At 31.6% G+C, this 26197-nt stretch overlaps 5 protein-coding genes across 8 annotated transcripts; 4 read left to right on the top strand and 1 right to left on the bottom strand.

The window, feature by feature from the left end:
• Positions 1-41: 41 nt before the first annotated feature.
• Dph2 (Diphthamide biosynthesis 2) lies at positions 42-3467 on the top strand. The gene is made up of 5 exons (XM_031970118.2): positions 42-1296; positions 1551-1884; positions 1962-2443; positions 2516-2804; positions 2880-3467. The coding sequence occupies exons 1-5, from the start codon at positions 1192-1194 to the stop codon at positions 3038-3040; spliced, it is 1371 nt and encodes a 456-aa protein (XP_031825978.1). The 5' UTR covers positions 42-1191; the 3' UTR covers positions 3041-3467.
• Positions 3422-6396, top strand: Nhe1 (Na[+]/H[+] hydrogen exchanger 1). 2 transcript variants are annotated; one of them, XM_031970117.2, is made up of 5 exons: positions 3422-4712; positions 4835-5004; positions 5081-5452; positions 5539-5870; positions 6297-6396. In XM_031970117.2, exons 1-5 carry the CDS (start codon positions 3422-3424, stop codon positions 6319-6321), a joined length of 2190 nt encoding a protein of 729 aa, XP_031825977.1. In that variant the 3' UTR covers positions 6322-6396. The 2 variants fall into 2 exon arrangements, with proteins under 2 accessions (XP_031825977.1, XP_031825976.1); XM_031970116.2 differs by having other exon boundaries at positions 5539-5881.
• SRPK (SR splicing factor protein kinase) lies at positions 5644-16617 on the bottom strand. 2 transcript variants are annotated; one of them, XM_031970347.2, is made up of 7 exons: positions 15732-16617; positions 14983-15039; positions 14449-14662; positions 14055-14370; positions 13112-13690; positions 12748-12991; positions 5644-12659 (listed from the first exon to the last, which is right to left on the bottom strand). In XM_031970347.2, exons 1-7 carry the CDS (start codon positions 15908-15910, stop codon positions 12368-12370), a joined length of 1881 nt encoding a protein of 626 aa, XP_031826207.1. In that variant the 5' UTR covers positions 15911-16617; the 3' UTR covers positions 5644-12367. The 2 variants fall into 2 exon arrangements, with proteins under 2 accessions (XP_031826207.1, XP_031826206.1); XM_031970346.2 differs by having other exon boundaries at positions 12748-13042; positions 15732-16615.
• Positions 16618-16906: 289 nt separating this feature from the next.
• LOC116424233 (ataxin-3) lies at positions 16907-19035 on the top strand. 2 transcript variants are annotated; one of them, XM_031970349.2, is made up of 5 exons: positions 16907-17095; positions 17172-17336; positions 17661-17797; positions 17990-18144; positions 18268-19035. In XM_031970349.2, the coding sequence occupies exons 1-5, from the start codon at positions 17072-17074 to the stop codon at positions 18858-18860; spliced, it is 1074 nt and encodes a 357-aa protein (XP_031826209.1). In that variant the 5' UTR covers positions 16907-17071; the 3' UTR covers positions 18861-19035. The 2 variants fall into 2 exon arrangements, with proteins under 2 accessions (XP_031826209.1, XP_031826208.1); XM_031970348.2 differs by having other exon boundaries at positions 16908-17095; positions 18220-19034.
• A 339-nt stretch (positions 19036-19374) lies between these two features.
• On the top strand, positions 19375-26173 carry Unr (cold shock domain-containing Unr). Its single transcript, XM_076368922.1, has 11 exons — positions 19375-19514; positions 20622-21908; positions 22000-22179; positions 22268-22458; positions 22539-22749; positions 22828-23057; positions 23138-23399; positions 23479-23715; positions 23789-23994; positions 24070-24654; positions 24734-26173. Exons 2-11 carry the CDS (start codon positions 21513-21515, stop codon positions 24900-24902), a joined length of 2667 nt encoding a protein of 888 aa, XP_076225037.1. The 5' UTR covers positions 19375-19514; positions 20622-21512; the 3' UTR covers positions 24903-26173.
• Positions 26174-26197: the final 24 nt, after the last annotated feature.

Raw genomic sequence — 26197 nt, 5'->3', positions numbered from 1 at the left:
ATGCCTAACGAGAGTGAAGTGGTTAATATGATAAAATGTAATTATTATTATCAATTACATGATTTTAGACATCATGAATATCTTATGGTAAACATATTCCTTTCCTATCACAATACCATGGAATTGTTAATGTTCCATTGTAACTGCAAGATTAGGTGCCTTATGATACAATATTCAGTAAACTTTTTTACCCTGTCAGCTATACAGTATTTTAATACTATATAGAGACAAACAAAATAATTGAGTATTACACATAGTTCAAAATAATTGTGTGCATTTGTACTATAACAAAGTATTATTAGTTGCATTATCCTTTCAAACTATATAATTTTCATGAACTATCGTATCCGTAATACTATACTAAGACATTTTTTAACAAATGCTTGAATGTGCTTTATATGTCTGCCTTATGTGAAACTGCATGTTTTGTACGTGTACCTACATATCAATTTATACCAAAGAATACAAAATTAATTCAAATTGAACTGTAATGTAAATGATGGTATTCGTAGCAGCAATTAGAATAGATTTTAAATTAAATTTTCCTTGTGTGGGTACACTGTGACATCTGCTTTTGAATTACATTGACTATTGCTTTAAAAACATGTAATTGCATAAAAAAATGTACATGATAGAATTCAAATACCATCTACAAGTGATATAAAAAATTGGTGCATGTAGATTAAAAAGGATATTAAGTACATATATCCAAAAAAATATGAAAAACAAATTTTAAATGTGTTACGTTTACTAAAAATATATCATCCATTTTTATAATTTTTTAATGTTGTAGTAGAAAAAAATATTATAAAGGTAAGTTTAAATAAAAATGTATGTTGTAAAATAAATGAATACAGTGAAATTTGTAAATAAAAAATGCATATTCCAAGAACGATTTATCCGATAATTTAAAAGAATATTCATGTAAAAATTGCCAAAGTATCTAAATATTTCGAATTTTTAATTATTTTTTTGGACACTGTTATATAGAACAGCATGTGTGTATAATATGATTTGTGTACATGTGTAAGTGGATACTTCAGCGACATGCTGCGTGATTTCTAGTGACCTCTTGTAATTGCATGTGTGTGCAATACATTAGCGCATTTGTTACACGTATAAATGTACCTGTTTGTAAATAATTTTTGTTATGTGTAAAATTTAGTGCATGAAGCAAAATAATTTCCAGAGATGACTATAAAAGTCCCCGAACATGAAATAAACAATCCTACCGAAAATGACCCGTACGAAGTGGAAAAGTGTAGTAAATGGATTGATGCGTGTAATTTAAATAAGGTTTGAATGATTTATCTATGAGATGGATATTTTATCACTTAGAATCGTAAGATTAAATTGTAATGAAATATTTCATTTCCACATTTATTTTACTTCCTAAATCATATTAAAAAGACTTCTGAAGGTTAAGTGAATCTATCATATTTTCAGTCGTTATTGTGCTTATAAATAATATGTAATATTTTACACTGACTAAGTAGATACTTATTAGTATCTATAAAAAGTTTAATTTAAGGAATATATAATACTTTTAGGTGTGTTTACAATTTCCTGATAACCTATTACCTGATTCTGCACAAATTGCACTACGTTTGGAAAAACTTATCAACAAAAAAGTATACATTTTGGGAGATACTTCTTGCGGTAGTTGTTGCGTTGATGAAATAACAGCTCAGCATATCAATGCGGATGGTATAATACATTTTGGTCATGCTTGTTTAAATCCTACTGGTAGGTTACCAGTATTTCATGTTTTACCAAAGACAGAAATCGAGATAAATGATGTTATTAACAAATTTAAATCTAATTTTGAAGATAAATCAAAAAGAATATTATTTTTTTATGATGTTGCTTATGCATATAAAATTGGTGAGTTCTATAATAATGTTAAATATTAATTGCATTAAATTCATTCAAATGTTATCATAAATATAATTTAATTACAGAATGTATACAAGCATCATTACGTCCTTTTTATAAGAATTTAATTTTTACTTCATTAAATTGTACTTCTAATGTAGAATTCACAGATATGAAAGATGTTTCGTCTATAATATTCTTGGGTAGAAGTTTTATGTTAGAAAACAACTTCAAAATAGAAGAATATGAGGCATTTTTCCTTGGAAGTGGTGAAAAAACATTTACTACATTAGCGATATCAATTCCTGCTAAAAAATGGTATTATTTTGAAAATAATACTGTTATTGAATCCCAAGCTTTAAATACTCCTTGGTTAAAAAGGAGGAAGTTCTTAGTTGAAAAATTAAAAGATGCTAAAGTGGTTGGGATAGTCGTAGCCACATTAGGAATTAAAGATTATTTGAAAATATTAACAATGATTAAAAATATTCTTAAAGAAAAAAAGAAAAAATCTTACATTCTAAGTGTAGGTAAAATCAACCCAATGAAACTTGCTAATTTTCCAGAGGTATGTAAGTAATGATAGTGCAAATTTAAATTTAAAACAATAATATTTTTGAAATGTGTTGCACATTTGCAGATTGATGTTTTTGTGGTAATATCATGTCCTGAAAATGAAGTGTTCGATTCTAGAGAGTTTTTTAAACCAATACTTACACCTTATGAAGTAGAATTAGCATTTAACAATTCAAGAGACATATGCACAAAGTATTGTATGGATTTCCGACAAATATTACCTGGAGGATTGAATTATGTTGATTTTAAAGCAGCAGCTGATTCAGATATTTCTTTGCTTACTGGTAAACTTAGAAATTGCGATGAAAATCTTTGTGCAGATAAAATGAACGTATTAGCAATTAAAGATTCAGGTACATATGTTGTAAGAATTCTTTCAGTGTACATCAATGAATGTTCGTTTAATAATATTATTTTCATGAAATTAGGTGTTGTCGCAATTGGGAAAGCAGGAGCAGAATTTTTACATAATAGATCTTGGAAAGGGGTTGAACAAAGATTAGGAAAAGATGCAGTACATTCAGCACAAATTGGACGATCTGGTTTACCCAACAGTTATGATAGTGAACCTTCTACGCAAACAAAATAATAATTAAACATAATAAATGGAACGATACTATTTCATCGTGAAAATTGAAATTTTGAAGTACAATATACCAATATACCAACATAGTTTTATACAGATGTAAGAGCATATTGTTTACTTAATATTATTTTCACGTCTATAATTTATCATTACGGGTTTAAGAATTTAAATGATTTCTATAAATTTATATGACGTAAACATAATAGATATGTAGTAACGTATTTCTCAATCAGAACACGTGTCGCATTGATGACGTAAACGCAAAGCGAGATATCGAAATTCCTATACGATCAGCTGTGCTCTGTCATATCGCGTAATGCTAATACACGGTGATGGTGAATTGTACTTTCAAGTATCGTGGATAATGTAAAAATATTTTCAAAAATGAATTTATATTTGGATAATAATAAATTCCCGTATAAAATTTTTACTATTAGTATAATTTTACTCGTTTTTGGTACTCGTATCGTGTCATCAGAAGCAGAAGAATTTTCTAACCTCAAACATGACAATGTCACGTTGGATAATAAGAATATTATGTTACATGATACACAAACAAACTTGACTATTAATACTTCTATAGAATTACATGCATCTGAAAAATCTGGTAACAACAGTTTGAATATAAATACCATTGTATTAAATGTAACAGATACCAAATCTCAAACTATATCCACAAGTACAGTCCGATTGGATCATGACATTAATAATGAGACCACAGAAAAAGTTATTACTGTCACAACGAATAATGTTAATGACAGAAATGGAAGTACCATACCAGATTTTACTATATCATCGCAAAGCCCAGATGTCAGCAATGTAACGAATGCAAGTACAACAACTATTACTCCAGCAGAACCTGTATTGCCTGACAAGGGATCCGCAGAAGAAGAACATAATAGTTCTATGTCCATATTTTTTGTCTTGTGTGTGTTAGCCTTGGGCATTTTACTTATACATCTAATGCTACAAACAAATTTTCAATATCTACCTGAATCAGTGGTAATCGTTTTCTTAGGAGGAGCTATCGGCATGATCATAAATCTTATGTCAAATCAAAACATAGCTAATTGGAGAAAGGAAGAAGCTTTTTCTCCAACTGCTTTTTTCCTTGTACTTCTTCCACCAATCATATTTGAATCAGGATATAATTTACACAAAGGAAACTTTTTTCAAAACATTGGTAGTATTTTGGTTTTTGCTATATTTGGTACAGCAATATCAGCATTTGTCATTGGTGCTGGAATATATCTATTAGGATTAGCTCAAGTAGCATACAAACTCAGTTTTGTTGAAAGTTTTGCATTTGGATCGTTAATATCTGCGGTAGATCCTGTTGCCACTGTAGCTATATTTCATGCCTTAGATGTAGATCCAGTATTAAACATGTTAGTCTTTGGAGAATCTATCTTAAATGATGCAATTTCTATTGTATTAACCACATCTGTATTGGAATCTAATAATGCAGCAACCACTAGTGAAGCCATCATTCTTGGCTTAAATAGATTTTGTCTCATGTTTTTTGCTTCTGCGGGCATTGGAGTTGTTTTTGCTCTTACAAGTGCATTGTTACTGAAACATGTGGATCTTAGAAAAAATCCATCTCTTGAGTTTGGTCTTATGTTGGTGTTTACTTATGCGCCATATGTATTGGCAGAAGGTATTCAATTATCTGGTAAGATTTTTAACATTTAAATTTATTGTTACTCTATTGTAAAGAAATAAGTAAAAAATAAATTAAACAATTATGTTCTATAAATCTATGAAATATAAAATAATTAATTAATTATGTTTTAGGCATCATGGCAATTTTGTTTAATGGAATAGTAATGTCGCATTACACTCATTTTAATTTATCAACTGTCACTCAAATTACAATGCAACAAACGATGAGAACTTTGGCGTTTATTGCTGAAACTTGTGTCTTTGCATACTTGGGGCTAGCATTATTCAGCTTTAGACATAGAGTAAAACATTATCTACTTAATAATATTTTCATTTTATTTACGTTGCTTTAATACAATAATTTTATTTTAATTATAGGTTGAACCTGCATTAGTTGTTTGGTCTATAATTCTCTGTCTTATTGGTAGAGCTGCGAATATTTTTCCATTAGCTCTTCTTGTTAATCGTTTTCGGGAACACCAGATCACCAGGAAAATGATGTTTATAATGTGGTTTAGTGGTTTGCGGGGTGCTATTTCGTATGCATTGTCACTTCATTTGGATTTCAGTGATGAAACAAGACATGTGATCATTACAACTACATTAATTATTGTGTTGTTCACAACATTAATATTCGGCGGTTCTACTATGCCATTGTTAAAGTTCTTACGAGCTGAAAAGAAACAAAAGAATAACAGTAGAAGAAAGAGAAAAGATAAAGAAGTGTCTTTAAGTAAAACTAGAGAATGGGTAAGTTAATGAATATTTAAATGTGTGAGACTAAAAAAAATATATATCTGCTTAGGTATACAACATGTAATGTACTTTTATTACAGGGTCAAACAATAGATTCTGAACATCTATCAGAACTTACAGAAGAAGAAATTGAAGTATCTTTTCTTCAATCACGAATTCGTGGTTTTGCAAGATGGGATTTAAAGTTTTTTATTCCTTTTTTCACAAGAAGGTTTACTCAACAAGAATTGAAGGATTGTAAATCACAAATGACAGATCTAACAAATCAATGGTATCAAGCTATTCGAATAAGTCCTATGGAATCAGATGATGATGTAACTACTGCATCAACGGCACAATTAAATATAAATTTATCTGGAGAAAGTAGAACTCAAATTCATGGAAAACAAAGCAAAGGACGTCCAAGTCACGGGTCTATATTAAGTATATAATTTATTATTGTGTGGTATGCTACGTGTGCTACCAATGCTATGCTTATATGTGAATGCACATAAGCGTTTATTGATAGTATTGTTCACTAGAACAAAAAAAGAATATTTTCTATGATTGCAAACAGGGTTTGTTTAACTTTCTTAATTTATATTCAAATGAATCAGTATTGTTGTATATAGCACGTGGTAAGATATTGTTTTCAAGAAAACTTAAACTACTAGTAAAGTGAAGGAATTTAATGGCTTCAAAAAATTGCTTGAAATTATGTAATTATACAAATTTAGCAGTTAAATTTATTTAATGTTTAAAATATTTGCTTTGCTGTCAGGGCTTATTGTTGGTGAGGGGCTGTATTTGAATTGCATTAAAATTTTGAATAATTTATAAATTTGTAATTGATTTACAGAGGGGATGAGGATTGGTCTGATTAGTAATGAAATATGTAGACAAATTTGAAGTACAGTTGTATCAAAACATGTCTGTTACATAAAACTTATATTATAGAAGTTAACACAACATCATTAATATGGTATTTGCGATTGATAAAGCAAGGCCATACACGAGGAGAGTTTAGTTCCTTTTTAAATGTGGAGAAGTATGTGATATTCTCAAAAAGATTTTAACTTCTGCACAAAAATAATGTATAACATATTAATTATATATATTTATTAATTTTTATATGCTAGTTACACCGCATATCATGCAACAAGTATTTGTATAAAATATAGGACTCCTATGGCACTAAAAAATTAATATTATGATAAGTGATAAACTTGGTTTCATGAAAGTAATATTTGATCTTTCAATTCGTAAAAATAATTCGATATTTATGTATATTATAAAATTAAAATTATTTTTAATGTATACAAGTGTATTATACACAAAGTGTGTTATAATAGGATATTTACTAAGATAGCTTTTAAATATTTTATCATGCTGAATATATATTCTTTATATGACTATATGAAATAATGTATATTTAAATAACAATGCTGTAAAACTTTTATTTTTAAACAAATTCTCATTAAAATGAGAATAAATGATTGAAACTTTATTCTTATAAATTTTATGGTTTCCTCTTATCATTTACTGTTTTTGTAAATATCCTATTACACTGTATATATTGTATGTACAATACATATATAATGTGCTGCATTAGCATCTTCGTACTATTAAGTATTATTTCTATCTGGATATATTTTATGTTTCAATTCACACGTTTATATTCTTTTAAAATGTCATAAAAACAATTTCATTTCTATCCGATAAAAATGATTTAACCATTTGAGTGGCATGGATAGACTAGCATTTTTAGATATTAAGCAAAAGAGAAGCGCGATTATGTCTCTTGGCACTCAAACGGTAAAGGAATGGAATAACGCCCAATTTTCCCAAATTCTCTTGTATAGTATTATAAATTAAAGCAAATGCAAATTTTCGTTTTCTTGCAGTAAAGTATTATTTTGTCATATGAAACGAAATTATCATATTTAATTGTAATTCATTACTAAATAAAAAAGGCCAGAATGAAATGTTTCTTCTATTAGCTAATTTATTAGTTCAACAGTAATCCTACAATTTACTCTCCGTACGGAAACATCAATGATTCGTATATAGATAATAAGAATGATATAGTTTGTATAATAAACAATTGATTCCAAAGCAAACAAGATTTCTTGTGAAATCCGTAAACAATGACAGGGATGGAACGAGATAAAGAAAAAAACCCACGTTGCTTGCTTTATTTTACTGTGAATTTATTTTTGATATCATATACCGATTTCAGGAGGTGGGTAAGTGGATCTGTTATCTTATTTTTCTGCGGCAGAGCACATAACGGAGGCAGCGTCTAAAACATCAAATCCGTTTATTTGTTCGACTCGTTATCGCTATTTTTTTTTTATGTCCTACGACTTCTTCTTATGCCTCATTTGATCGTACATCAAATGACTGGAGCATGAGGCACGTTTCTCGTTATATAAATTACAATGTTTTGTAAGTTCGAGTTCAAACTCACTAAACAGGTTCGGGTTCGTCGAGGAAGAAAAGATTTCTCTTTACAAGGGTTAGGGGCACTTTTCATCATTTTAAATCTGTAACTTCGATAAAAGCATACATTTCCTTTTTTCTTTTTTTCCTTTTTTACTAATGGTCGCAATTCAAATCCTATTTAGTCGAACGCTAATAATATATCGAAGAATGTTATTACCCTTCTTAAGTATTCGAGTATTGTCTATAAGCATATTAGAACACACTTGCCTCCCGTTCATCGATGCTCCAGTCAATTTTAAGTTAGTACATGTATCTTCTGCGCGGTGGTCGTTTTTTGCGCATTGGATTACCGTCCAATAAAGTTCTAAAAATTGATCATCACGTATTAGGAGCGCCTACACACGCTCTTATCCAATAGTTATACTGTTATTAATGCTCAAAGTACATCGGTGTGTATTATGTACAACATCGAGCAATCAGCTAAGCATGCAGAGTTAAATGATCGCTACATCGCTATGATCAATATGACTATGTACCCAGTCAGTAAGATTAGAATATATATACTCAGATCTCATCGATTTATTACAGGCGAGCAGCTCCAGAGAATTATAAACCTTTATCGGATACGCAGCGTGTATAATCCGTTGGAGCCGAAATTTTCTTTCTCGACGTTCGTTTAGATTCGTCGACTTTTAATGTAGACGCTCCGGTCTAAAAACGTGTAAAACCCCCAAATATATTTCTCAATATATACAGTACCTCATAGACACGCGTTAAACACGCCGTTAACTTACGTAATACAACTTGGTGTTCATTTGAAATTATTTCCCGCTCTTTTTGCTTTTTAATATTTTTTATCAAACGCTCGAAGAAGGTTAACTTCTCGGAATTCGCGCGCACGTCATCTTACCGCTTATTAAATTTTTTTTAAATTTTGTTGATGTTACAAAATAAAAAAAAAAAATAAGAAAGAAAAATATACGATCGTAATAGATTTCCGCAGTGCCTAATTTCGCTGTCACTTTTACACATATTTCTCACGAGTCCATTGACAATCATATCCAATTGAAAGGATAATATCCTTTCGTGATATTATTTTAATGACAGTAGGTCGGGATGAAAAATAAGCGACAGACTTTTTTAATAAACTGCGATTTGCAGAATCAACACATCGGAATCAGTTTCCTCCGTGAAGCGCTCGCACAGCGTATGGAAGCAATCCCACTGATGAAAACATGGATCACTTAACGGATTTTGTACGTAGGTCCCTATGCAAACCACGCTTTTTTTCTTGAAATCGAGTCAATCTCTGTCTGACCTTCGCATTCTATATATCAATGTGAATCATTGTCACTTGTCGACGGAGAAGAACGTGCATTGAATTTTTGGGATTTTGACCTTACGAATACAATGATCTTGCTCGTTACCATCAGAGGCAGTAGGGGGTAAGTGAAGATAGGCGGAAGTAAGGAATCTCTCATACATCAAGCTATACACATTTTTTTTACTGTTAATGTTTGTTAATTTCATCCTAACTACCCTAGCGCCAAGCAGCGAATCACACCTACGTAAATTATCATTCAGTTTGGCTCTCTCTCTCTGTGTGTGTGTGTGTGTGTGTGTGTGTGTGTGTGTGTGTGTGTCATTTTCGTATGTATAATCGTTATGTCCGGTCACGCGATGAAATCGCGCCTTCTTGAAATCCGTTAATATACCGGTGAAAGCGATCGATCGTTTATCGTACAACTTGGATCTTAGTTGCATAATCGGTAATTAGCATTCGCCGCTATTAACACGATGTACCTTCGTCGTTGATAACAATTAACATTCTTATTATACATTCACGTCGATAGTGTAAAATTATTGTTGACATACAATGGCGTAACGATCGTCGATAGATCAGCGATAAAGGACGGTCAGGCGAGAAGCTCGAGACATGTTCCAAGGCGTTCCTTATTTCCATTGTTTTATGTTTTCTGCGATCATTCTGTGCTCTTGTACTCTTATCCGTTCCCCTACGGATTTCACTGGCCGCGTTTCATAAAATAATACCGGTATACATATGTATATATATATAATTATATATATATACATATATAATATGCATATCTACTATATAACTTCCATTGTGTACTGTACAAATTCAACACGACTGCCATCATCAGTCCCAAAATCGTTAATTATGGTGGGGTCGCATAATTATAAGAAAGAAAAGTTAAAAGAGTATAGTCTGAAACAAAGAGAGAACCGTTTAAGTTCCTAGAGCATGATATTTTTTTTTTATGTATTTCTCTGATTACAATTTTATACACCATAGTACGGGTAGAAGAGGCACTTTTCACATAGAACAGTGCTGTCCGTAACCAAATTCTGAGAATTCTATACTTGTAGAATCAGAAAAACAAGTGAACGTAATTAATACATGTGCGACAGGGACCGACCTGTTCGTAGACAGCACTATGTAAGGATATATACAAGAACAGAGGGAAATTTTACTGTGATCATCTTACTTGCTACCCCGTTTTATATGTACTGTAAAAGTGAATATTTTCTAATTGTAATTTGTAAATGCTTCTTTTTTAAGACAGAGTACATGTGTAATCTTCATAACGATTGCGTTAAATATACATTAATTTCATTAACCTTTCTCAACAAAAATTACATTTAATTTAAAACGCGACGCGATTATCCTCTTTTACCCGGAAAAAATTGTACCGTCTACTCAATGCAACGCTATTGATAAGTATTCTTTATATGCGTCTCCACCTTGGTTTTATATGAAATGTTTTCGATTGATAATACCTTTTTTCCCCAGCGAAAACGATCTTAAACTGGCAGGCGAAGCGAAACAGAACATTCGTTTGGAAGCATAAAATAGAATTCAACAGTGCAATGTAGGTTTGCAATGTCGAATATCCAGTGAGCGTACTGTTTCGCTTTCGTTATAAAATAGAAGACAAGTTATCGACAGAGAGCTCAATAGTCAGTCAACAGCTCGAAGAAAAGGTCGCACAGAACATAACATCACATATACTTCTATCCACGTATGACAATATTATTTTTATGTTAATCAAAAGTATCGTTCGCAATCTAGAAACTCGCCTCATTTTACCGTGATTTTACATTATGTATATGTTATGCCTTATTAGTATAAAGAAACTTATAGTAACTTGAACAAAAATATGTGCCATAATCAGTTCCTCGATCGTTCTTCGAAATCAGACAGTGTATGTATGTGTGTGCATATAGCGCACGCGCGCGCGCGTATGTATTTATACATACACCATACATATACTTATAAGGTATTTCCGCGAATATTGAATTATATAGAATAATATTATTACAAATATCCTGTTTCATTTGAAACATGAATTTATTGTTTATAACGCTTGAAATTTGATGACGTATAATATTTAAGTAGACTAAATTATAGTGACTTAGGTTGGTACAAATAAAGTATGCACTGTCTTATTCCGAATCGTAATTAATATTGTATTAACCATTCTACCAAGAATCTGGCGACCAACTCTTAAAACCATCCACGTATGTCTGCATACATTAAATTTGTACAAAGGTTCAGTTCCTTGAACACACGTTTCAACGTACGTGCAATGAGTATTCTTTCATTTTAATTAGTATCAACATAATAATATTAATCGTTATTAAATCTTCTCGAACATTAATTAAGCACAAAGAGAGATCACAATGGAAAACCAGCTATTAACGAATTCCCAAATCGATTAATGTAACGCAAAATTTAACATTGCGCCTGTTCTTGCTTAAAAGTATATTATGAGTAGGTCCCATGACTCTTGGGATACTTATTGATAAATTAAGTGACAAGTACGAAGGATAATCCAATGATGATCGTGTAAAATAATAAAGTACTACGAAATTTTAATTTAAGATATCATTACTAAATGAAAAACATGATTTAACAAATTTATAAATATACAAACAGGCAGCCACTGTCGAGAGTGTTACAACCAGAAGCGTACCCAACTGCTTACGGAATTTGGCGAAATGTAGAAAGCTCCTTTTCCATCTATAATTCAATTTTTTTCTCCCTCGCCACTTGAAATTACCCGTATCATTAATTCGGACACAAATAAGAATTGTATCAAATTATTAGCATTTAAAAGAGATTAAAAAATTCTGAATGGTAACATTTTATAAGTTCGATTCCTAATTATTTTCCATTCTATAACAATATACATATACATACGTAAACATATTATATGCGTATGTATATGTATACATTATACTATATATTACAACTCGCTCATGTATATTAAATATTAAATAATTTCATTGTGTGCGTTTTCAATAATAATGCACTCGTTATATTAGAAATGAAGCACTGTATATAGTATGAAAGAGAACCTGACACCTGCAGGTCGTTGCTTCTTGTCACACTCTCGACTTATGATTATATCAGGATGGTAAAAATTGAAAAATTTAAAGGTAAAACGATAAAAAACTCGATCACTTTTTGATTTGCAGCCACGGATGCTTCAAGCACTCTGCTGCTGTAGCTCGCATATTCGGGTCAAATTCAAGCATTGGAGTTAGGAACTCTGCAAATTCGCGCGCTTCTCTCGGTGACCAATCATATTTCTCTGTAAGCACCTCGTACAGTCCCCAAGGCTTCAATCCGTTAATATGCTTTAATTCTCCCTTCCTATTAAAGTACATTTTTGAGTTTTTGCCAGAAAGTGCAATACGTTTTGGTATTTCTCCAAGTAATTCAATAATGTGAGCTAAATGGTCCTCGTCTCTATAATAATACACGATTTTAGTAAAAAAGAAGTAGAGTAAAAGTTGTTGAAACGTATATGTAATAAACAATAATACTAATTTCTTACCTGCAATAATCTTTGCCACTATGTGGTTCGAAAAGATAGTCACCAGTCGCCAATTCAAATGCCATACAAGCAGTGGACCATATATCCGCAGAAGTATCGTATCCTGATCCTAATAACACTTCTAATGATCTGTACTGACGGGTTTGAATATCATCTGTGAATTTTTTGTTGACCCAACATGCGTTTCCGAGGTCTGCTATTTTTACTTCAACGTCACATTCCACTATGGCAGGATCTAAGGGAGCTACGGATGTTCGTTTCAATTGTTTACTATCAGGTGGTTGTAAATTACGGCCTATAAACCAAATAATAATCAAGAGAGAGTTATATAATTAATTAAGTAATAATTATTTAAAATTTTTACCCTCGCTACACTCATCTGTATCTTCATAATCAGGTGGTAACATTCCTTCTCCACAGCTTTTCTCTACATCACATAAATTCGCATTGTCCATCTTCTCCGGTTGTTGGGGTAATTGATTCTCTACTTTCTCTCCTCCTCCTAGACTATCCACACCATTTATGTGCAATGAAGGCGCTGACGGTTCTGATATATCAGGTGAACCTTTGCTTTCAGAATTATCTTCTATACTTTCTGTATTTATATCCTGATCCGGACTATTCGTTTCTAATTCTCCATTTTCTCTTGTATTATTTGCTATTTTATTTTGCTCCTCCAATTCCTCAATTTGTTCCATTTGTTTTTTTAATAATTCATTTTGACGTTTGGCTTTTTTCTTGAGTTTTTTCTTTTTATTCTTTGACATTTTGGAGTTACGAGTGGGCTCTTGGAATTCCTTTGGTGCAGTTGAAATTAATGATACTGGCAATCTCATTCCTAAAGAATGCAGTTCAGTAGCTTCACAAGCTAACTTTCGTATGTAAGCTTCGTCAACACAAATAAGAACATTTTCTGGCTTAATATCTGTATGAATAATTTTACCTGAAACATAAATGAATATTCTGAAACATCATTTTATTTCAATATTAATAGATGGTGGATGTTTATGCAAATTCAAATTTTTTAGAATGCAAAAAATAGAGTTAAGAAAAAAACTGATTTTTCCTAACAAATATTATAAAAGACACTGCACTTTAGATACTTTGCACTTTCAGAGTTTCCATAAAAGCATAAAAATCTGTCTAAATATTATGTAACATATTAATGAAATATTGGGAAAAATTTTTTAAAAATAATTTGGAAAAGCTTCAAACTCACATTACATTGAAATAAGTTCAAATTTTTAATTTCTCATGCAGTTGCTAATAATAATAAATATTTAATAAATTTTTCAAGTTTGTCTTACATTTATTATGAAGATAATCAAGTGCTTCAAGGACCTGCCTGATGATACGTTTAACATTATTCCTTGGAATTCCTGTATAACTGGATTTAATAATCAGTTTTAAAAGATTATGTCCAAGCACTTCAAATACCATGCAAACATGCAGACCATTAATGCCACTGATCTTGAAATCATTGAGCAACTGGACGGTTTTATTGCGTTTAGGATCAGTAGGATCCGTATCACGCACATCTTTCAATAATTGAATTTCATCCAATGCAGTTTCAGTAAAATGCGTTGCAGACTTCACCACTTTAAGTGCCACAAACCGTTTATCCTGTGGAAAATATTTTAACATATTATTTTCATATACTTAATGATCACAGAGATATCTTATTTCAAGTTATATATATACCTGTAAATCCCAGCATAGCCAAACCGTTGAAAAATGGCCCCAGCCAAGTTTACGAGCTACATGGTAACGATTTAAGAATAAATCTCCTATTCTGACTGGATGATATCCTCCTTTACAATAATCATTGCTGTCCTCTTGCTCTTCTTCTTCACTACTGTGCAATTCGTCATCGTCCTCTATTGTTTCATTACTCGAACTAGGACATAGTTCCGTTCTATAAGTTTCAGTTGAAAAACGTATTAGAGTTAATGTGTTTTATTTAAAATGGACATTGATAGCCATTTAACTTTCGAGAGATTTACGACAGGGTCTTAGTCTGTGTGCGGTCTTGACTAAGAATAAATAAAAATAATCAGAACTGTTATTAGGCAATAGCTAGGAATCATTTTGAGTCATCCAGCTATCAATTACCACAGTGATATATATTTCAAAGATGCAAGTGAATGTTAGAATCGATAAACATCCAACGGTGTATTATCTTACGAATAAGAAAATTGTTCTTGGAGGAACTGTGTTGGACCGTGTAGCACTTACCTCAGAGCATCTAACGAGTGAAAACGTGGAAGTTTGAAATCTTCTTTCAAAGTTTTTCTGACAAACAAAAAAGAAAAAAATACAAATCAGAAAATGAAAAACAAAAACACAATACTTAACGAATGTAAATAAGTAATGGTATTAAGAAATACAAGATCCAAAATAGAAAATTTTAAATAAGCAAACTAAAAAACGTTAAAGATTAAACATTCGTGAAAAAACACCTTCTTGTCACTTGAAATTTTGTATCTTGAAATTATATTTATCAAAAAGGAAAAGTACTTATTTCAAATCTGACTTCCTTTTTTCCAAACCTTAAAAGAATACAGATTAAAATTGAATTAAACCGATTCTTTCTGAAATGATAGAAAACCAAACTTTCTTTAACATTTTCTATATATTATTCAACATACCACGTTTCACGAAAACGACTCGTTAAATACCTCAAAGTATTACGGCCTTTGTTTATACTTATTATATTCTATAATTTAAACTCTGTTCCGTTGAAGATAAGTTAATTTCGGTTGTGACTTCTCGCAATAGAAGAGATAAGGAATACACGACGCAAGAACATTAAAACACATTCGTTGTTAAACACTTGATAGTTCATTAGTAGCGTTTCATCAACGTAAAACAACAAACAGCTCCACAACGTCGCTTATTAATCCGAAATTGATTTTAATTACAAACTGTCAGCCAGAGAAGTCAACAAAAAATGAAATAACGTTAATAAAAGATAATCGGAATACCTCTTTGCGAGGTTTATCTCTTGTTCTTGTTGAGTGCATGGTGCCTTCGAGCATTGAGCTCCTGGTGTCTCTGATTCACCCTGGGAATTCCCCTTTCCTTTCCTCTTGCTTGGCTTGTGTCTTTTTTTCTTGGCCTGAATTGCTAAGACCCGCCTGTTCACGTCCGTTTTCGCACTCATATCGTCCTTTGCGCCTCGATTCGTCGGGCCGCTATCCTCTTTTTGTCACACTTCTCGCACTTCCGTTTTCACTTCCTTCCGTGGATTTTTTTCTTTCCCGTCTCGAACGGAGGCACTTACATCCGTTACACCTCGTCCCTAAGTTGTTCCGGTGGTATAATACGGTTTTATTATCGTCTCATTTCTGCGCTGTGCCGTGCACTTCGCTCGGCGGTTGTTTGAGTATGGCCGCCCCCACCGTCACCGTGTCTCTCCGGTCTTCCGTTTCAAGCGAAGCAGGTGTCGTCTTCTACAGGTCGTCGACGCCGTCGCAATCCCTAATACACCACAACCTTCCTTCCAGATCGCGCTTATGCCGGCAATACACACTCGCGTGCACGAGACGCCTTTCTTTTCGGCGAAGTCGCGATTTTCAATTTTTCTTCGGATCCCCTTCGTTCACACTCACTCACTCACTCACTACCCCGACACTTGGTATCCTTTTCTATGCCGTGGTAGTAGACGAGGCTCAAATTCGGCCAAAGCCCTTAAATAATAATTTTATAGTTTCCGAAGCTTCTTAGCGATTAGAGATTACATCGTGCTCCCCGATGTACGGCCCGTCGAGTATTTTATACTTAGCTTAAGGTTTCTCTTTAACAGATTTGTAATATGTATTTGAATATTCCTCGGTGAACGAAGAATGTTACATGCATGGCATTAATTTCATATGGACTAATTAAAGTTAAGATAGAGCCTCGGAACAATATAATTATATAATGCAAAGATAGATATTGTATAATGAGAATTATTTTAATGGAAATATAGGGTCAATCGGTTATTTTGTATTCACGTTTAGAATATATTTTCGATAACGTTAAAATAGTTTGTACCTTTACAGACGCTTAAAATTGTATTTATTAGTTACAATTTTTATCAATCGTGTGTAATCTCGACATTAATTATGAAATGTGTTGTAAGATGGTAGTACTATAGTTATGCGTCGTAATGTCTAGTAACACGGTGCACTATATATTTTATACTTCTGGTTATAACCAAAAAATATTTTTGTGGATGACGTTTAGTCGTAGAAATCTTTTGAGCTTGATTGACGTATAACTTAATTATTCTTTATTTAATGTCTGCATATTTCACACATTATATCGGACACATACTGATAAAATGGAAACAATATTTCATGAAAAGGTAAATAACAATATGCGCAACAAATGGTAACAATCTTTCCGTGTCTATGTCATATTAATGGGAAAATGCATTACAGCAAGAAGGGTATTTATGCGCGCAACATTGTTTAAATGCACTTTTGCAAGGACCCTATTTTAATGCAGTAGATCTCGCTAGTTTTGGTCATGAACTGGATAAAGAGGAAAGAATGAGGATGGCAGAATCAGGTGTTGATAGTGAAGATTACAGACTTTTTCTAGAGGTAGATATACCTATTTTACTGTATTTCTTTTGTTATAATGTACACCCGACTCATTTAATTCATCCTGTACTCACATAAATACATGAAAGCCCCTAACTTGTCTTTAATAATTATAATAACCAAACATGTTTGATCAAAAGTAAACAGTACAAGCTAAACTAAATAGATTGGAAAACCAAAAATGAATTAAACGAATCAAGTGTACTATATAAAATAAACATTGATTGGATTTCTTAAAACTTTATTAAATATTAAAAAGGAAAGATTTTATTATAATAATGTACAAATAATATTACATATGATAAAAGATATTATTTTGTTTAGCAACCGTCAGGAAATATGGACGATAGCGGATATTTTTCTGTTCAAGTTATTAGTAGAGCATTGAAAGTTTTGGAATTAGAACTAGTCCCATATAATAGTACAGAATCTGCAGCATTGATGGCACGGAAAGATCCTTCGTAGGTTATTATTCATTTCTTCATATCTTCACTTTCGTTTTAAGAATCTTTTAATATATTTTTGTAGTAAACAAAATTATATTAGAGATTCAATTTTTTAAATAGATTTTTAAATTTATATTCATTATCATTTTTCATGTAGTAACTTGTATTTTACGTGAACGTGTATTAAGGAAACATATGATTTTTTAGACAGATGAAAGCGTACATATGTAATTATAAAGGCCATTGGTTTACTATACGGAAAATTGGGAAACAGTGGTTCAATTTAAATTCAATGCTAAGTGGACCACAACTTATATCAGATACTTACCTTGCAATGTATTTAACTCAATTGATACAAGATGGTAAATATAATATATTGGAAGCATACAGCTTATAATAATGGAACTATGTTAGATACGAAATGTATTTTTTAATAGGTTACTCTATCTTTGTCGTTATTGGTACACTTCCTCAATGTCCTGCAGACGATGCGCTTATGAAGAATCCAGTAGTGGTTGTACCAAAAGGAAAAGCACCTTTAAAAACAGAATCGAAAGGTTATCGTCTGGGTGTTAAAGAAGAAGATGAGCTTTTAAAAGCTGCCCTTGCTTTGGGAGAAGTAAAAGTACCAAGTCCTTCTAATTTGTTGAGAAATACTAGTATTGTAGATTCGAATATTTATAATAAACCATCAACATCTAAAGAAGAAACGGTACACAGCAAGCCACAAGAAAGGATAATACCTATAAGGATTGAAAGTAAAGAAGAAAATGATGATGAAAATGCAGAATTGCAAAGGGCGCTACAATTAAGTTTAGAAAATAATAATAAAGATGATATTGATGAGTCGGTTAAGTTGAGATTAGACTTACATAATGAGAAAGCAACTCATACAACAAATATAACTAATGACTCAGATGAAGATGATGATTTACGAAGAGCTCTTCAATTGAGTTTAGAATGTGTCACTGCTCCACCAACACCAGATCCTGAAGATTTACGCTGGCGTCGATTAAATTATTTTGGTGTATACTCAAGACCATCAAATACAGAAACATCCCAAAAACTAAATTCTTAATAATATGTGCAAAAATTTATTTAATGTTATTATCATTATTATTATTATTATTATTATTATTATTATTATATTATTGTCGCTATCATTATTATTAAAGCAAATTTTATTTGTAAATTATAAATAACTAGTTACTTTGTATACTACTAATGATGAGGATCTGAAAAATGAATGTAAAAATAAAGAACATGTATGTTGAAAGTACTAGTTTATTTATTGTTACATTGTTTAATATTTTATAATCATTATCAATTAACTTTGTTACATAAAAATATTAGTTTCCTTTTTAAATTTAAAAAATTTATTTTCATTTTTATTTATTTAAAAAAACATTGTAAACAAGAACTTTTTAAACGTATTTAGCGTTAAGTTAACGCTTCCATTATACATTCAAAAACACTATTGAAATCACATTTTTCTTTTTATTTTCATGATATGTGAACTCGAGTTTTCAAAATATGTTGTATTTTTATCGACTGTTTTTACATGTAACATGATAAACAAATATGTAGTAACTCTTTTTATTACAATATCACTAGAAGGCTATGAATTGAGATTTTAACTGTAATTGCTCTGTGATTGCTCCTGTTTTGTATGTGAATGCTGAATGTTGACATTCAACATGGCGGCATGTCGTCAGTGCTGTGCTGTGTCGTGGTGAGTTTTATAAAACTTTCTAAAGCCGTTCGATTACGAGCTTTATAACGAAACAATTAGATTTTACAGAATTATTTGCTCTCCGTTAAGAATATTTATATTCTATAAGTCTGCGGAAGTTCAATCAATTTTTACGATACCCAAAGAAATGAGCGACTTCATAAAAAAATTAGAAACTCATAACTGGCAAACACATATAATATTTCGGAATTTTCTTTTCTTTTCTTCTGGAAATACGTACTGTTGTTTTGAATTTGAGACAAACAATGAAAAGATTAGCGGAATGATATGCATTTAGTTATATTCCGAATATACTTACAATACCTTCATCGTTACATATATTTAACATTTTCATGTGGGTGTTCAAGTAATCTATCTGAGTTATAGTAAAGATCGAGAATTATGATTTGAATCATAAATTGATGACAATAATGCCTTGATTGATTATTCAACATCGGTAAACATGATTGAAGGGACGAGTAAAATCTCGAGAAGTAGGTAAAAAACATTGAGAGAATAGTACCAGTTGGAGAATAAAAAGTCAATGTCAAACTGGCATTCAATTATTGCGAATATTTTGTTTATCTTATATGAAACCGTACACAAAATATCATAAATATAGCATGAATTATTTTATATACTTTAATATTCATATCAATGTAAAATTCAAAATATATAATAACCTATAAGTGCAACTGAGACAGTACTCCCACTACATATTTATTTTTTACTTGAGTTAATTGTACAATGTATGACAAAAGTGTGCTGCATTTAAAAGTGACATAAAATAATACGAATTTATGTGTCTTTTATAAAATATTTTATAAATTGTACATATATATTTTTTTTAATGGCTAACTCTTTAAAAAGTAATTAGTCAAATTTGCCATATAATAAAATGAATAAGTTACGAAGTGTAACTAAAAGTTATATTTATCGCAGGTACTTTTACTGTTGAAAAGTAAACATTATTTTTTAAAGTGATGCAGTAATTCATTAGAATTTTTATGTTGAAAAGCTCGTGATCATTATAATTAAATATCCATTAATATTTAATCATAACAACTTATAGAATATATTAAAATAAGTAAATTTCTTTTATTTCAGCTTGTGTAATTGTTAGTTTAGGACATTTTTGAAACCAAGGCTCACTGTAAATTTCACAATTAAATGCTGAAGAAGGAAACGCTAATATAGAAATATCGGAACAACACAATCACACTCAGCACGCATTGAAGACATCTGAGGATTTTCAAGTCAACATTTATCCTTTAAATCTCCTATGTTTTTTGATTTACTCCTTTTATAAAAGGATGACTGCTGTTTAAAAGGAAACACGGTTATTCTAATATATGCTAAATTGAGTAAATATCAAACAGTCGTTACAACACTCGTGCATACATATGTGGAAAGTATCAATGGTCTATGATGTGCTAAGAATTTTGTACGTGTATTAATTCGTAAATCAACATTAACTATATTGTTCATTTATACATTGTGTACACAAGCTTTGTGAGAAAGAAGTAGGTGAGCCATAAAGTGACCGTGATTGTGATTGCGGCTGAGATTGTGCTGCTTTTGGTTAATAAAACACACTTGTATTTGTATTTAAAAAGAGTGCCAATTTCGCACAGAGTTGTCGAGGTACTCGCAGATGAATAATTTATGATATACGTCAAAATACGTTCAAATCCTTCCTTCCACTTCTTGGTCACAAAGGAGCCTGAATTTCCACAGCATTTTAAAGAGCCTCTCTTCCTCTGTATTAAGTTCTTGTAACATTATAATAGTGAACAAAGATATAAGGTACCAAGAACCGTTCTGTGATATCTATGTTAACACTTAAATAATTGAAAAGACTAAAAATTTCTAAATATAAGTAAATGTATATTGTGGTGAAACAGAAGTGAACATAAAAAGAAATTAAGTAATTGTTTCAAGAAAAGAGGAATACTTATACGTAAAGATTACATTTAACAATTGTGCGAATTTGAAACAATGTCCAACAATCCTCAGTGGAAATCGTTCCAGCCGCCAATCATGAACTCTGACCCTGCAATACTTGATTATAAGTCCGTGGCTATACCAAGTCCCAAAGTTATAACGGGATCACGTCAATCAGCAACTAATATCTACCGAAATGGTAACAACTACAGTAGTGACCATTATATGACAGATTCACCTCCTGGAAATGGAAAAAATAATATACACTATGCAGGTTACACTAATACCCAAACATCACGTAACGAAGTTAGCAGATTTCCTTTTGGAACATTTACTGGAATGGAAGGAAATACTGGTTACACAGAAGAGCCGTCAACAAATAATTCCACTTATCAGGATCAGACTGCTAACCAAGGGACACGTGAAACAGGAATTATTGAAAAATTATTAGTAAGGATCTTATTACCATAGTCAGTTTTATATAAAGTTATATATTTTCATATCACGTATATTTCATATCATTTTCATTTTCTTTTTTTAGCATTCTTATGGATTTATACAATGCTGTGAAAGGCAAGCAAGGTTGTTCTTTCATTTTAGCCAATTTAGTGGTAACATAGAACATTTAAAAATTGGCGATCCAGTTGAATTTGAAATGACTTATGATCGACGAACAGGAAAACCTATTGCTAGTACAGTCAGTAAGATTTCACCAGAGGTGGTTAGTACAACAAACACATTATTTTCATGTTTTTGGTAAAAAAAAGTATATTTAAATATACAGATTTGTAAAGTCTTAAATAATATAGGTGCTAAGCGAAGAACGAGTCACTGGAAATGTAACTACGGAACTGCATGCGAGCGGTGACTCACAAGGGCGTATCAGTTACGAAAACAGAGGAGAATGTTTTTTTTTGCCATATACAAAAGATGATGTAGAAGGAAATGTTGTTTTGCGTACTGGAGATAAAGTGTCATTTCAAATTGCTACTAATCAACGGTATATAATTTATTTTTTTCGTTATACCTATTAAGGACACAAAGTACAAAGTTAATACAAAGCTTAAAAATTAATTATAGTGGAAATTTGGGTGCATGTCACGTAAGATTGGAAAATCTAGTACATCCAGTTCGCTATCGTGGAGTAGTATGCTCGATGAAAGAAAACTTTGGCTTTATTGAACGTGCTGACGTAGTTAAAGAGATTTTCTTCCACTTTAGTGAAGCTAAATCTATGAAAGAAGAACTTAGACTAGGAGACGATGTTGAATTTATAATACAAACTCGAAATGTAAGCATAGATATTTTTTTTTATAGAAGAAGCTATTAGTTAGTGTTTTATAATAATTAATTTATTATTATTTTTCAGGGAAAAGAAGTAGCTTGTAACATTACTAAGTTACCACCTGGTTCTATAGTATTTGAAGAAGTCAGCAACGAAGTAGTAAAGGGGCAGGTATTAAAGTCTTTAGAAAGAGGCACTGCAGCCCGTCATCAAAATGATCCATTGCCTGGAAGAATTCGTTATAGAGATACTGATCATTCTGAGGTTGAAATTCCGTTTGGTGACAAAGATCAAAAAGGAGATTTTACTCTCAGGTAAAATATGTTAGAATGTCTTTACAAATTAACGGTACATATTTTATCAATATAATAGCAAAGGGATTTTTTTTCCTTAGACATGGGGACTGGGTCCAATTTCGTATTGCTACAGATACTAGAGATCAACTTAAAAGAGCTACTGAAATAATGTTGTTACCTGAATCTTTTACTGTGTCTGGTGAAAGACGAGAACAAGGCATTATTGCTGCTCTCAAAGATGGATTTGGCTTTATTCGTTGTGTAGATCGCGATGGGCGTCTATTCTTTCATTTCAACGAAATTCTTGATGTTGATAGAGAAATTACTGATGGAGATGAAGTTGAGTTTACAGTTATTCAAGTAAGTATAATTTATTTCAAGAGTATGTTCTAACTGTTCTTGTAATTTTAATATAAATTATTATTATTCTTCATAATAGGATCCCACTTCATCATTTTCGAGTAATCGACAAAGTGCAATTAGGTTGAAACATTTACCGCCTGGTACAGTTCAATTTGAAACAATCGTAGAAAAAGATTTGGTGGGTACTGTAATTCAAGGCGGAAATGGTTTGGTATCTGGTCTCATCGGATACACGAAAGAGAATCAACAAAAGAGTGTTATTTTCTTTACCAAAGATTGTGATTCAAAAAATATTCCAAAAGTAGATGACAAGGTATATTATTATTTTTCTCCGGTATGAAAACATTCTTAAATACTTTTTTGTTTAAATTGCGAACGTGTTTTAGGTTCAATTTAGTATCTGTCAAGTAAAACGAAATAAAGTACTTGTTGCTGTTGACATATCTCTAGTGAATTCTTCTGGTGAAAAAACTCAGAATGGTAATAAAAAGATAAACGGTCAAGTTTGTCAGGGCTTCATTGCTGCTCTCAAAGATGGATTTGGTTTTATTGAGACTGTAAATCACGATAAAGAAATATTTTTTCACTTCGGGTAAACACTTTTGTTTAAATTAAAATCTGTTGTTACCACAAAATTGTATTTAATATATATGCGCTATTTTTTTAGCAATTTTGAAGGAGATGTTAGTGCTTTGGAAGTAGGAGCTGATATTGAGTGTATAATCAGTTCTGGAAACGGTAGAGGTAACGGTGGTTGTGTTGCCGCGGATTACGTTAAATTAGTACCTCGTGGAAGCATTCCTAGGCCAATACCAGTTAGTGAAGTGCTCGATGGAACGGTCGTAAGACCACTAAGAAGTGCAAATCCTGACCAGGCAGAGTATGCTGGTCTGATAAAGATAAACGCTACTAACGAAGATGAAGACACTCCGGAATATGAGTTTAGAATTATGGGACTGGTTAATAAACGTGAACTACTACAGGCCGGTGACCCTGTACAACTACAGGTGGATTCAGCAGGTCATGCTTGTAATATTGTAGCAGTTAGAAAAAAGAGAAGAGCAACAGTGGATGCAGTGAAAGGTCCTTTCGGTTTTCTTACCTACGAGATTGACGAGGGTAAGAAATTATTCTTTCACATGAGTCAAGTTCGAGACCATGCGATACTTCAGCCAGGAGATCCGGTTGAATTCGTTTTAATTACGAATCAACGCACTGGTAAATCCTCTGCATGCAATGTAACACGAATAAGGTAAAATATAATTTCATTTTATAAAATTTTGTATTTATTTAAATCAACATCCTGAATGTTTTATATATTTATTGTACAGCGATTCAGTCCAACAACGACCCGAACGTTTGATCAGCCGATTGCGTACTACATCTTTGGGAGATACAGGTCCTAAATTAACAGTAGTTAGACAACCAAGGGGGCCAGACGGCACGCGTGGATTTAGTCAAGAAAGATGCCAGCATACCCCTGGTGCCATTCAAGAGTAATGTCGTATTGAAACGGTTACTGCTTATCCAAATTGTAATCTACATTTCTTGTTTTTAGTCCATACACTTCGGTACCGAGATTATTATTATCATAAGCATGATCGTAAACATTTGCCAAATTGAGACTAATGTGACAACAATAATAATATTGATAATAATCAATTGGATTATGAACTTGTTGAGAGAAGAAAAGAATATAAAATAAAAAAAACAACGAGTCATTTTATCATCTTATAAAGTATGAAAATGATTAGAGTGGCACTTTGCCTGGAAGTATTTAATTTTACTAAACGTCTATTGAAAATCTCGTTTCATTTACAACATCGCATAATAGATTTTCTGAAAATGTTGTAAAATATTATTCAACTTTTTTAATTGCGTACTCTCTATGAAAATTTGACGAGCATTTCCTTCCTTCGGTTTATTATAAATACAGATATAGGTTGGAAAATAATTTAATATTGAGACGTTGACAACCGGCTCGTTTGTAATGTTCGAAGATAATGTCCTGTCTGCCTTTATAAGAATATACGTACATGTTGATACAACATTTATTTATATTATTTTCTTTAGAGTATCTGTTTTACCTATAACGTACACTACAATCAGTTTAAAATGTACAATAGACAAAACTGAAGTCACATGCAAATGCATCATATATATAAAATACTGATTGGCCGTATAATCAAAAGAGATGAAGAAAAAGAAGAAGAAGAAGGAGAAGAATAAGAATATATCCGCATCACTTGCTGAAATTTGTGAATTTAAATAATTTTATAGTGGGGGGGGGGGCAGACTTGCGTTTCAGTATATGAATCATTGTAACGTGTAACTCTGTTAAAAAAGAAAATATTAATGAATTTGTAAAGGAAGTTACAACTGGCCAATTTGTTTGTCCTAGATAATATATAATATATAAATATATGTACATGCAATTAAGTTCCTGATGCAGTTTCGTGTTGTAAAATCAAACTAGTATTACGAGATTCAGTCGATTCATACTACAAAAAGAAAAGAAAGAAAAAAAAAGAACAAAACAGTACTTACGCGAAGAGTAAAAAAATCGAATTTTATAAGTTTTGCCATCTGAAACAGCAAGTGAGGTACACGTGGCATTATGTAGAAATAGGTGAAAGGAGTAACAATAAGAATAAAGTGCATAACACAAGCACGATACAAACTAAGCATTTGTCTGACAAACTCATGGATCCAACACATCATGTGCATACATATTGTAAAATTATTGATGAATAAACAGTGAAAATATCAAACCTCTCTTTTTTATCTTGAAATAC

Source organism: Nomia melanderi, chromosome 7, assembly GCF_051020985.1.
Source record: "Nomia melanderi isolate GNS246 chromosome 7, iyNomMela1, whole genome shotgun sequence".
Classification (NCBI taxonomy): Eukaryota; Metazoa; Arthropoda; class Insecta; order Hymenoptera; family Halictidae; genus Nomia; species Nomia melanderi.
This window is presented reverse-complemented; position numbering and strand designations above follow the sequence as displayed.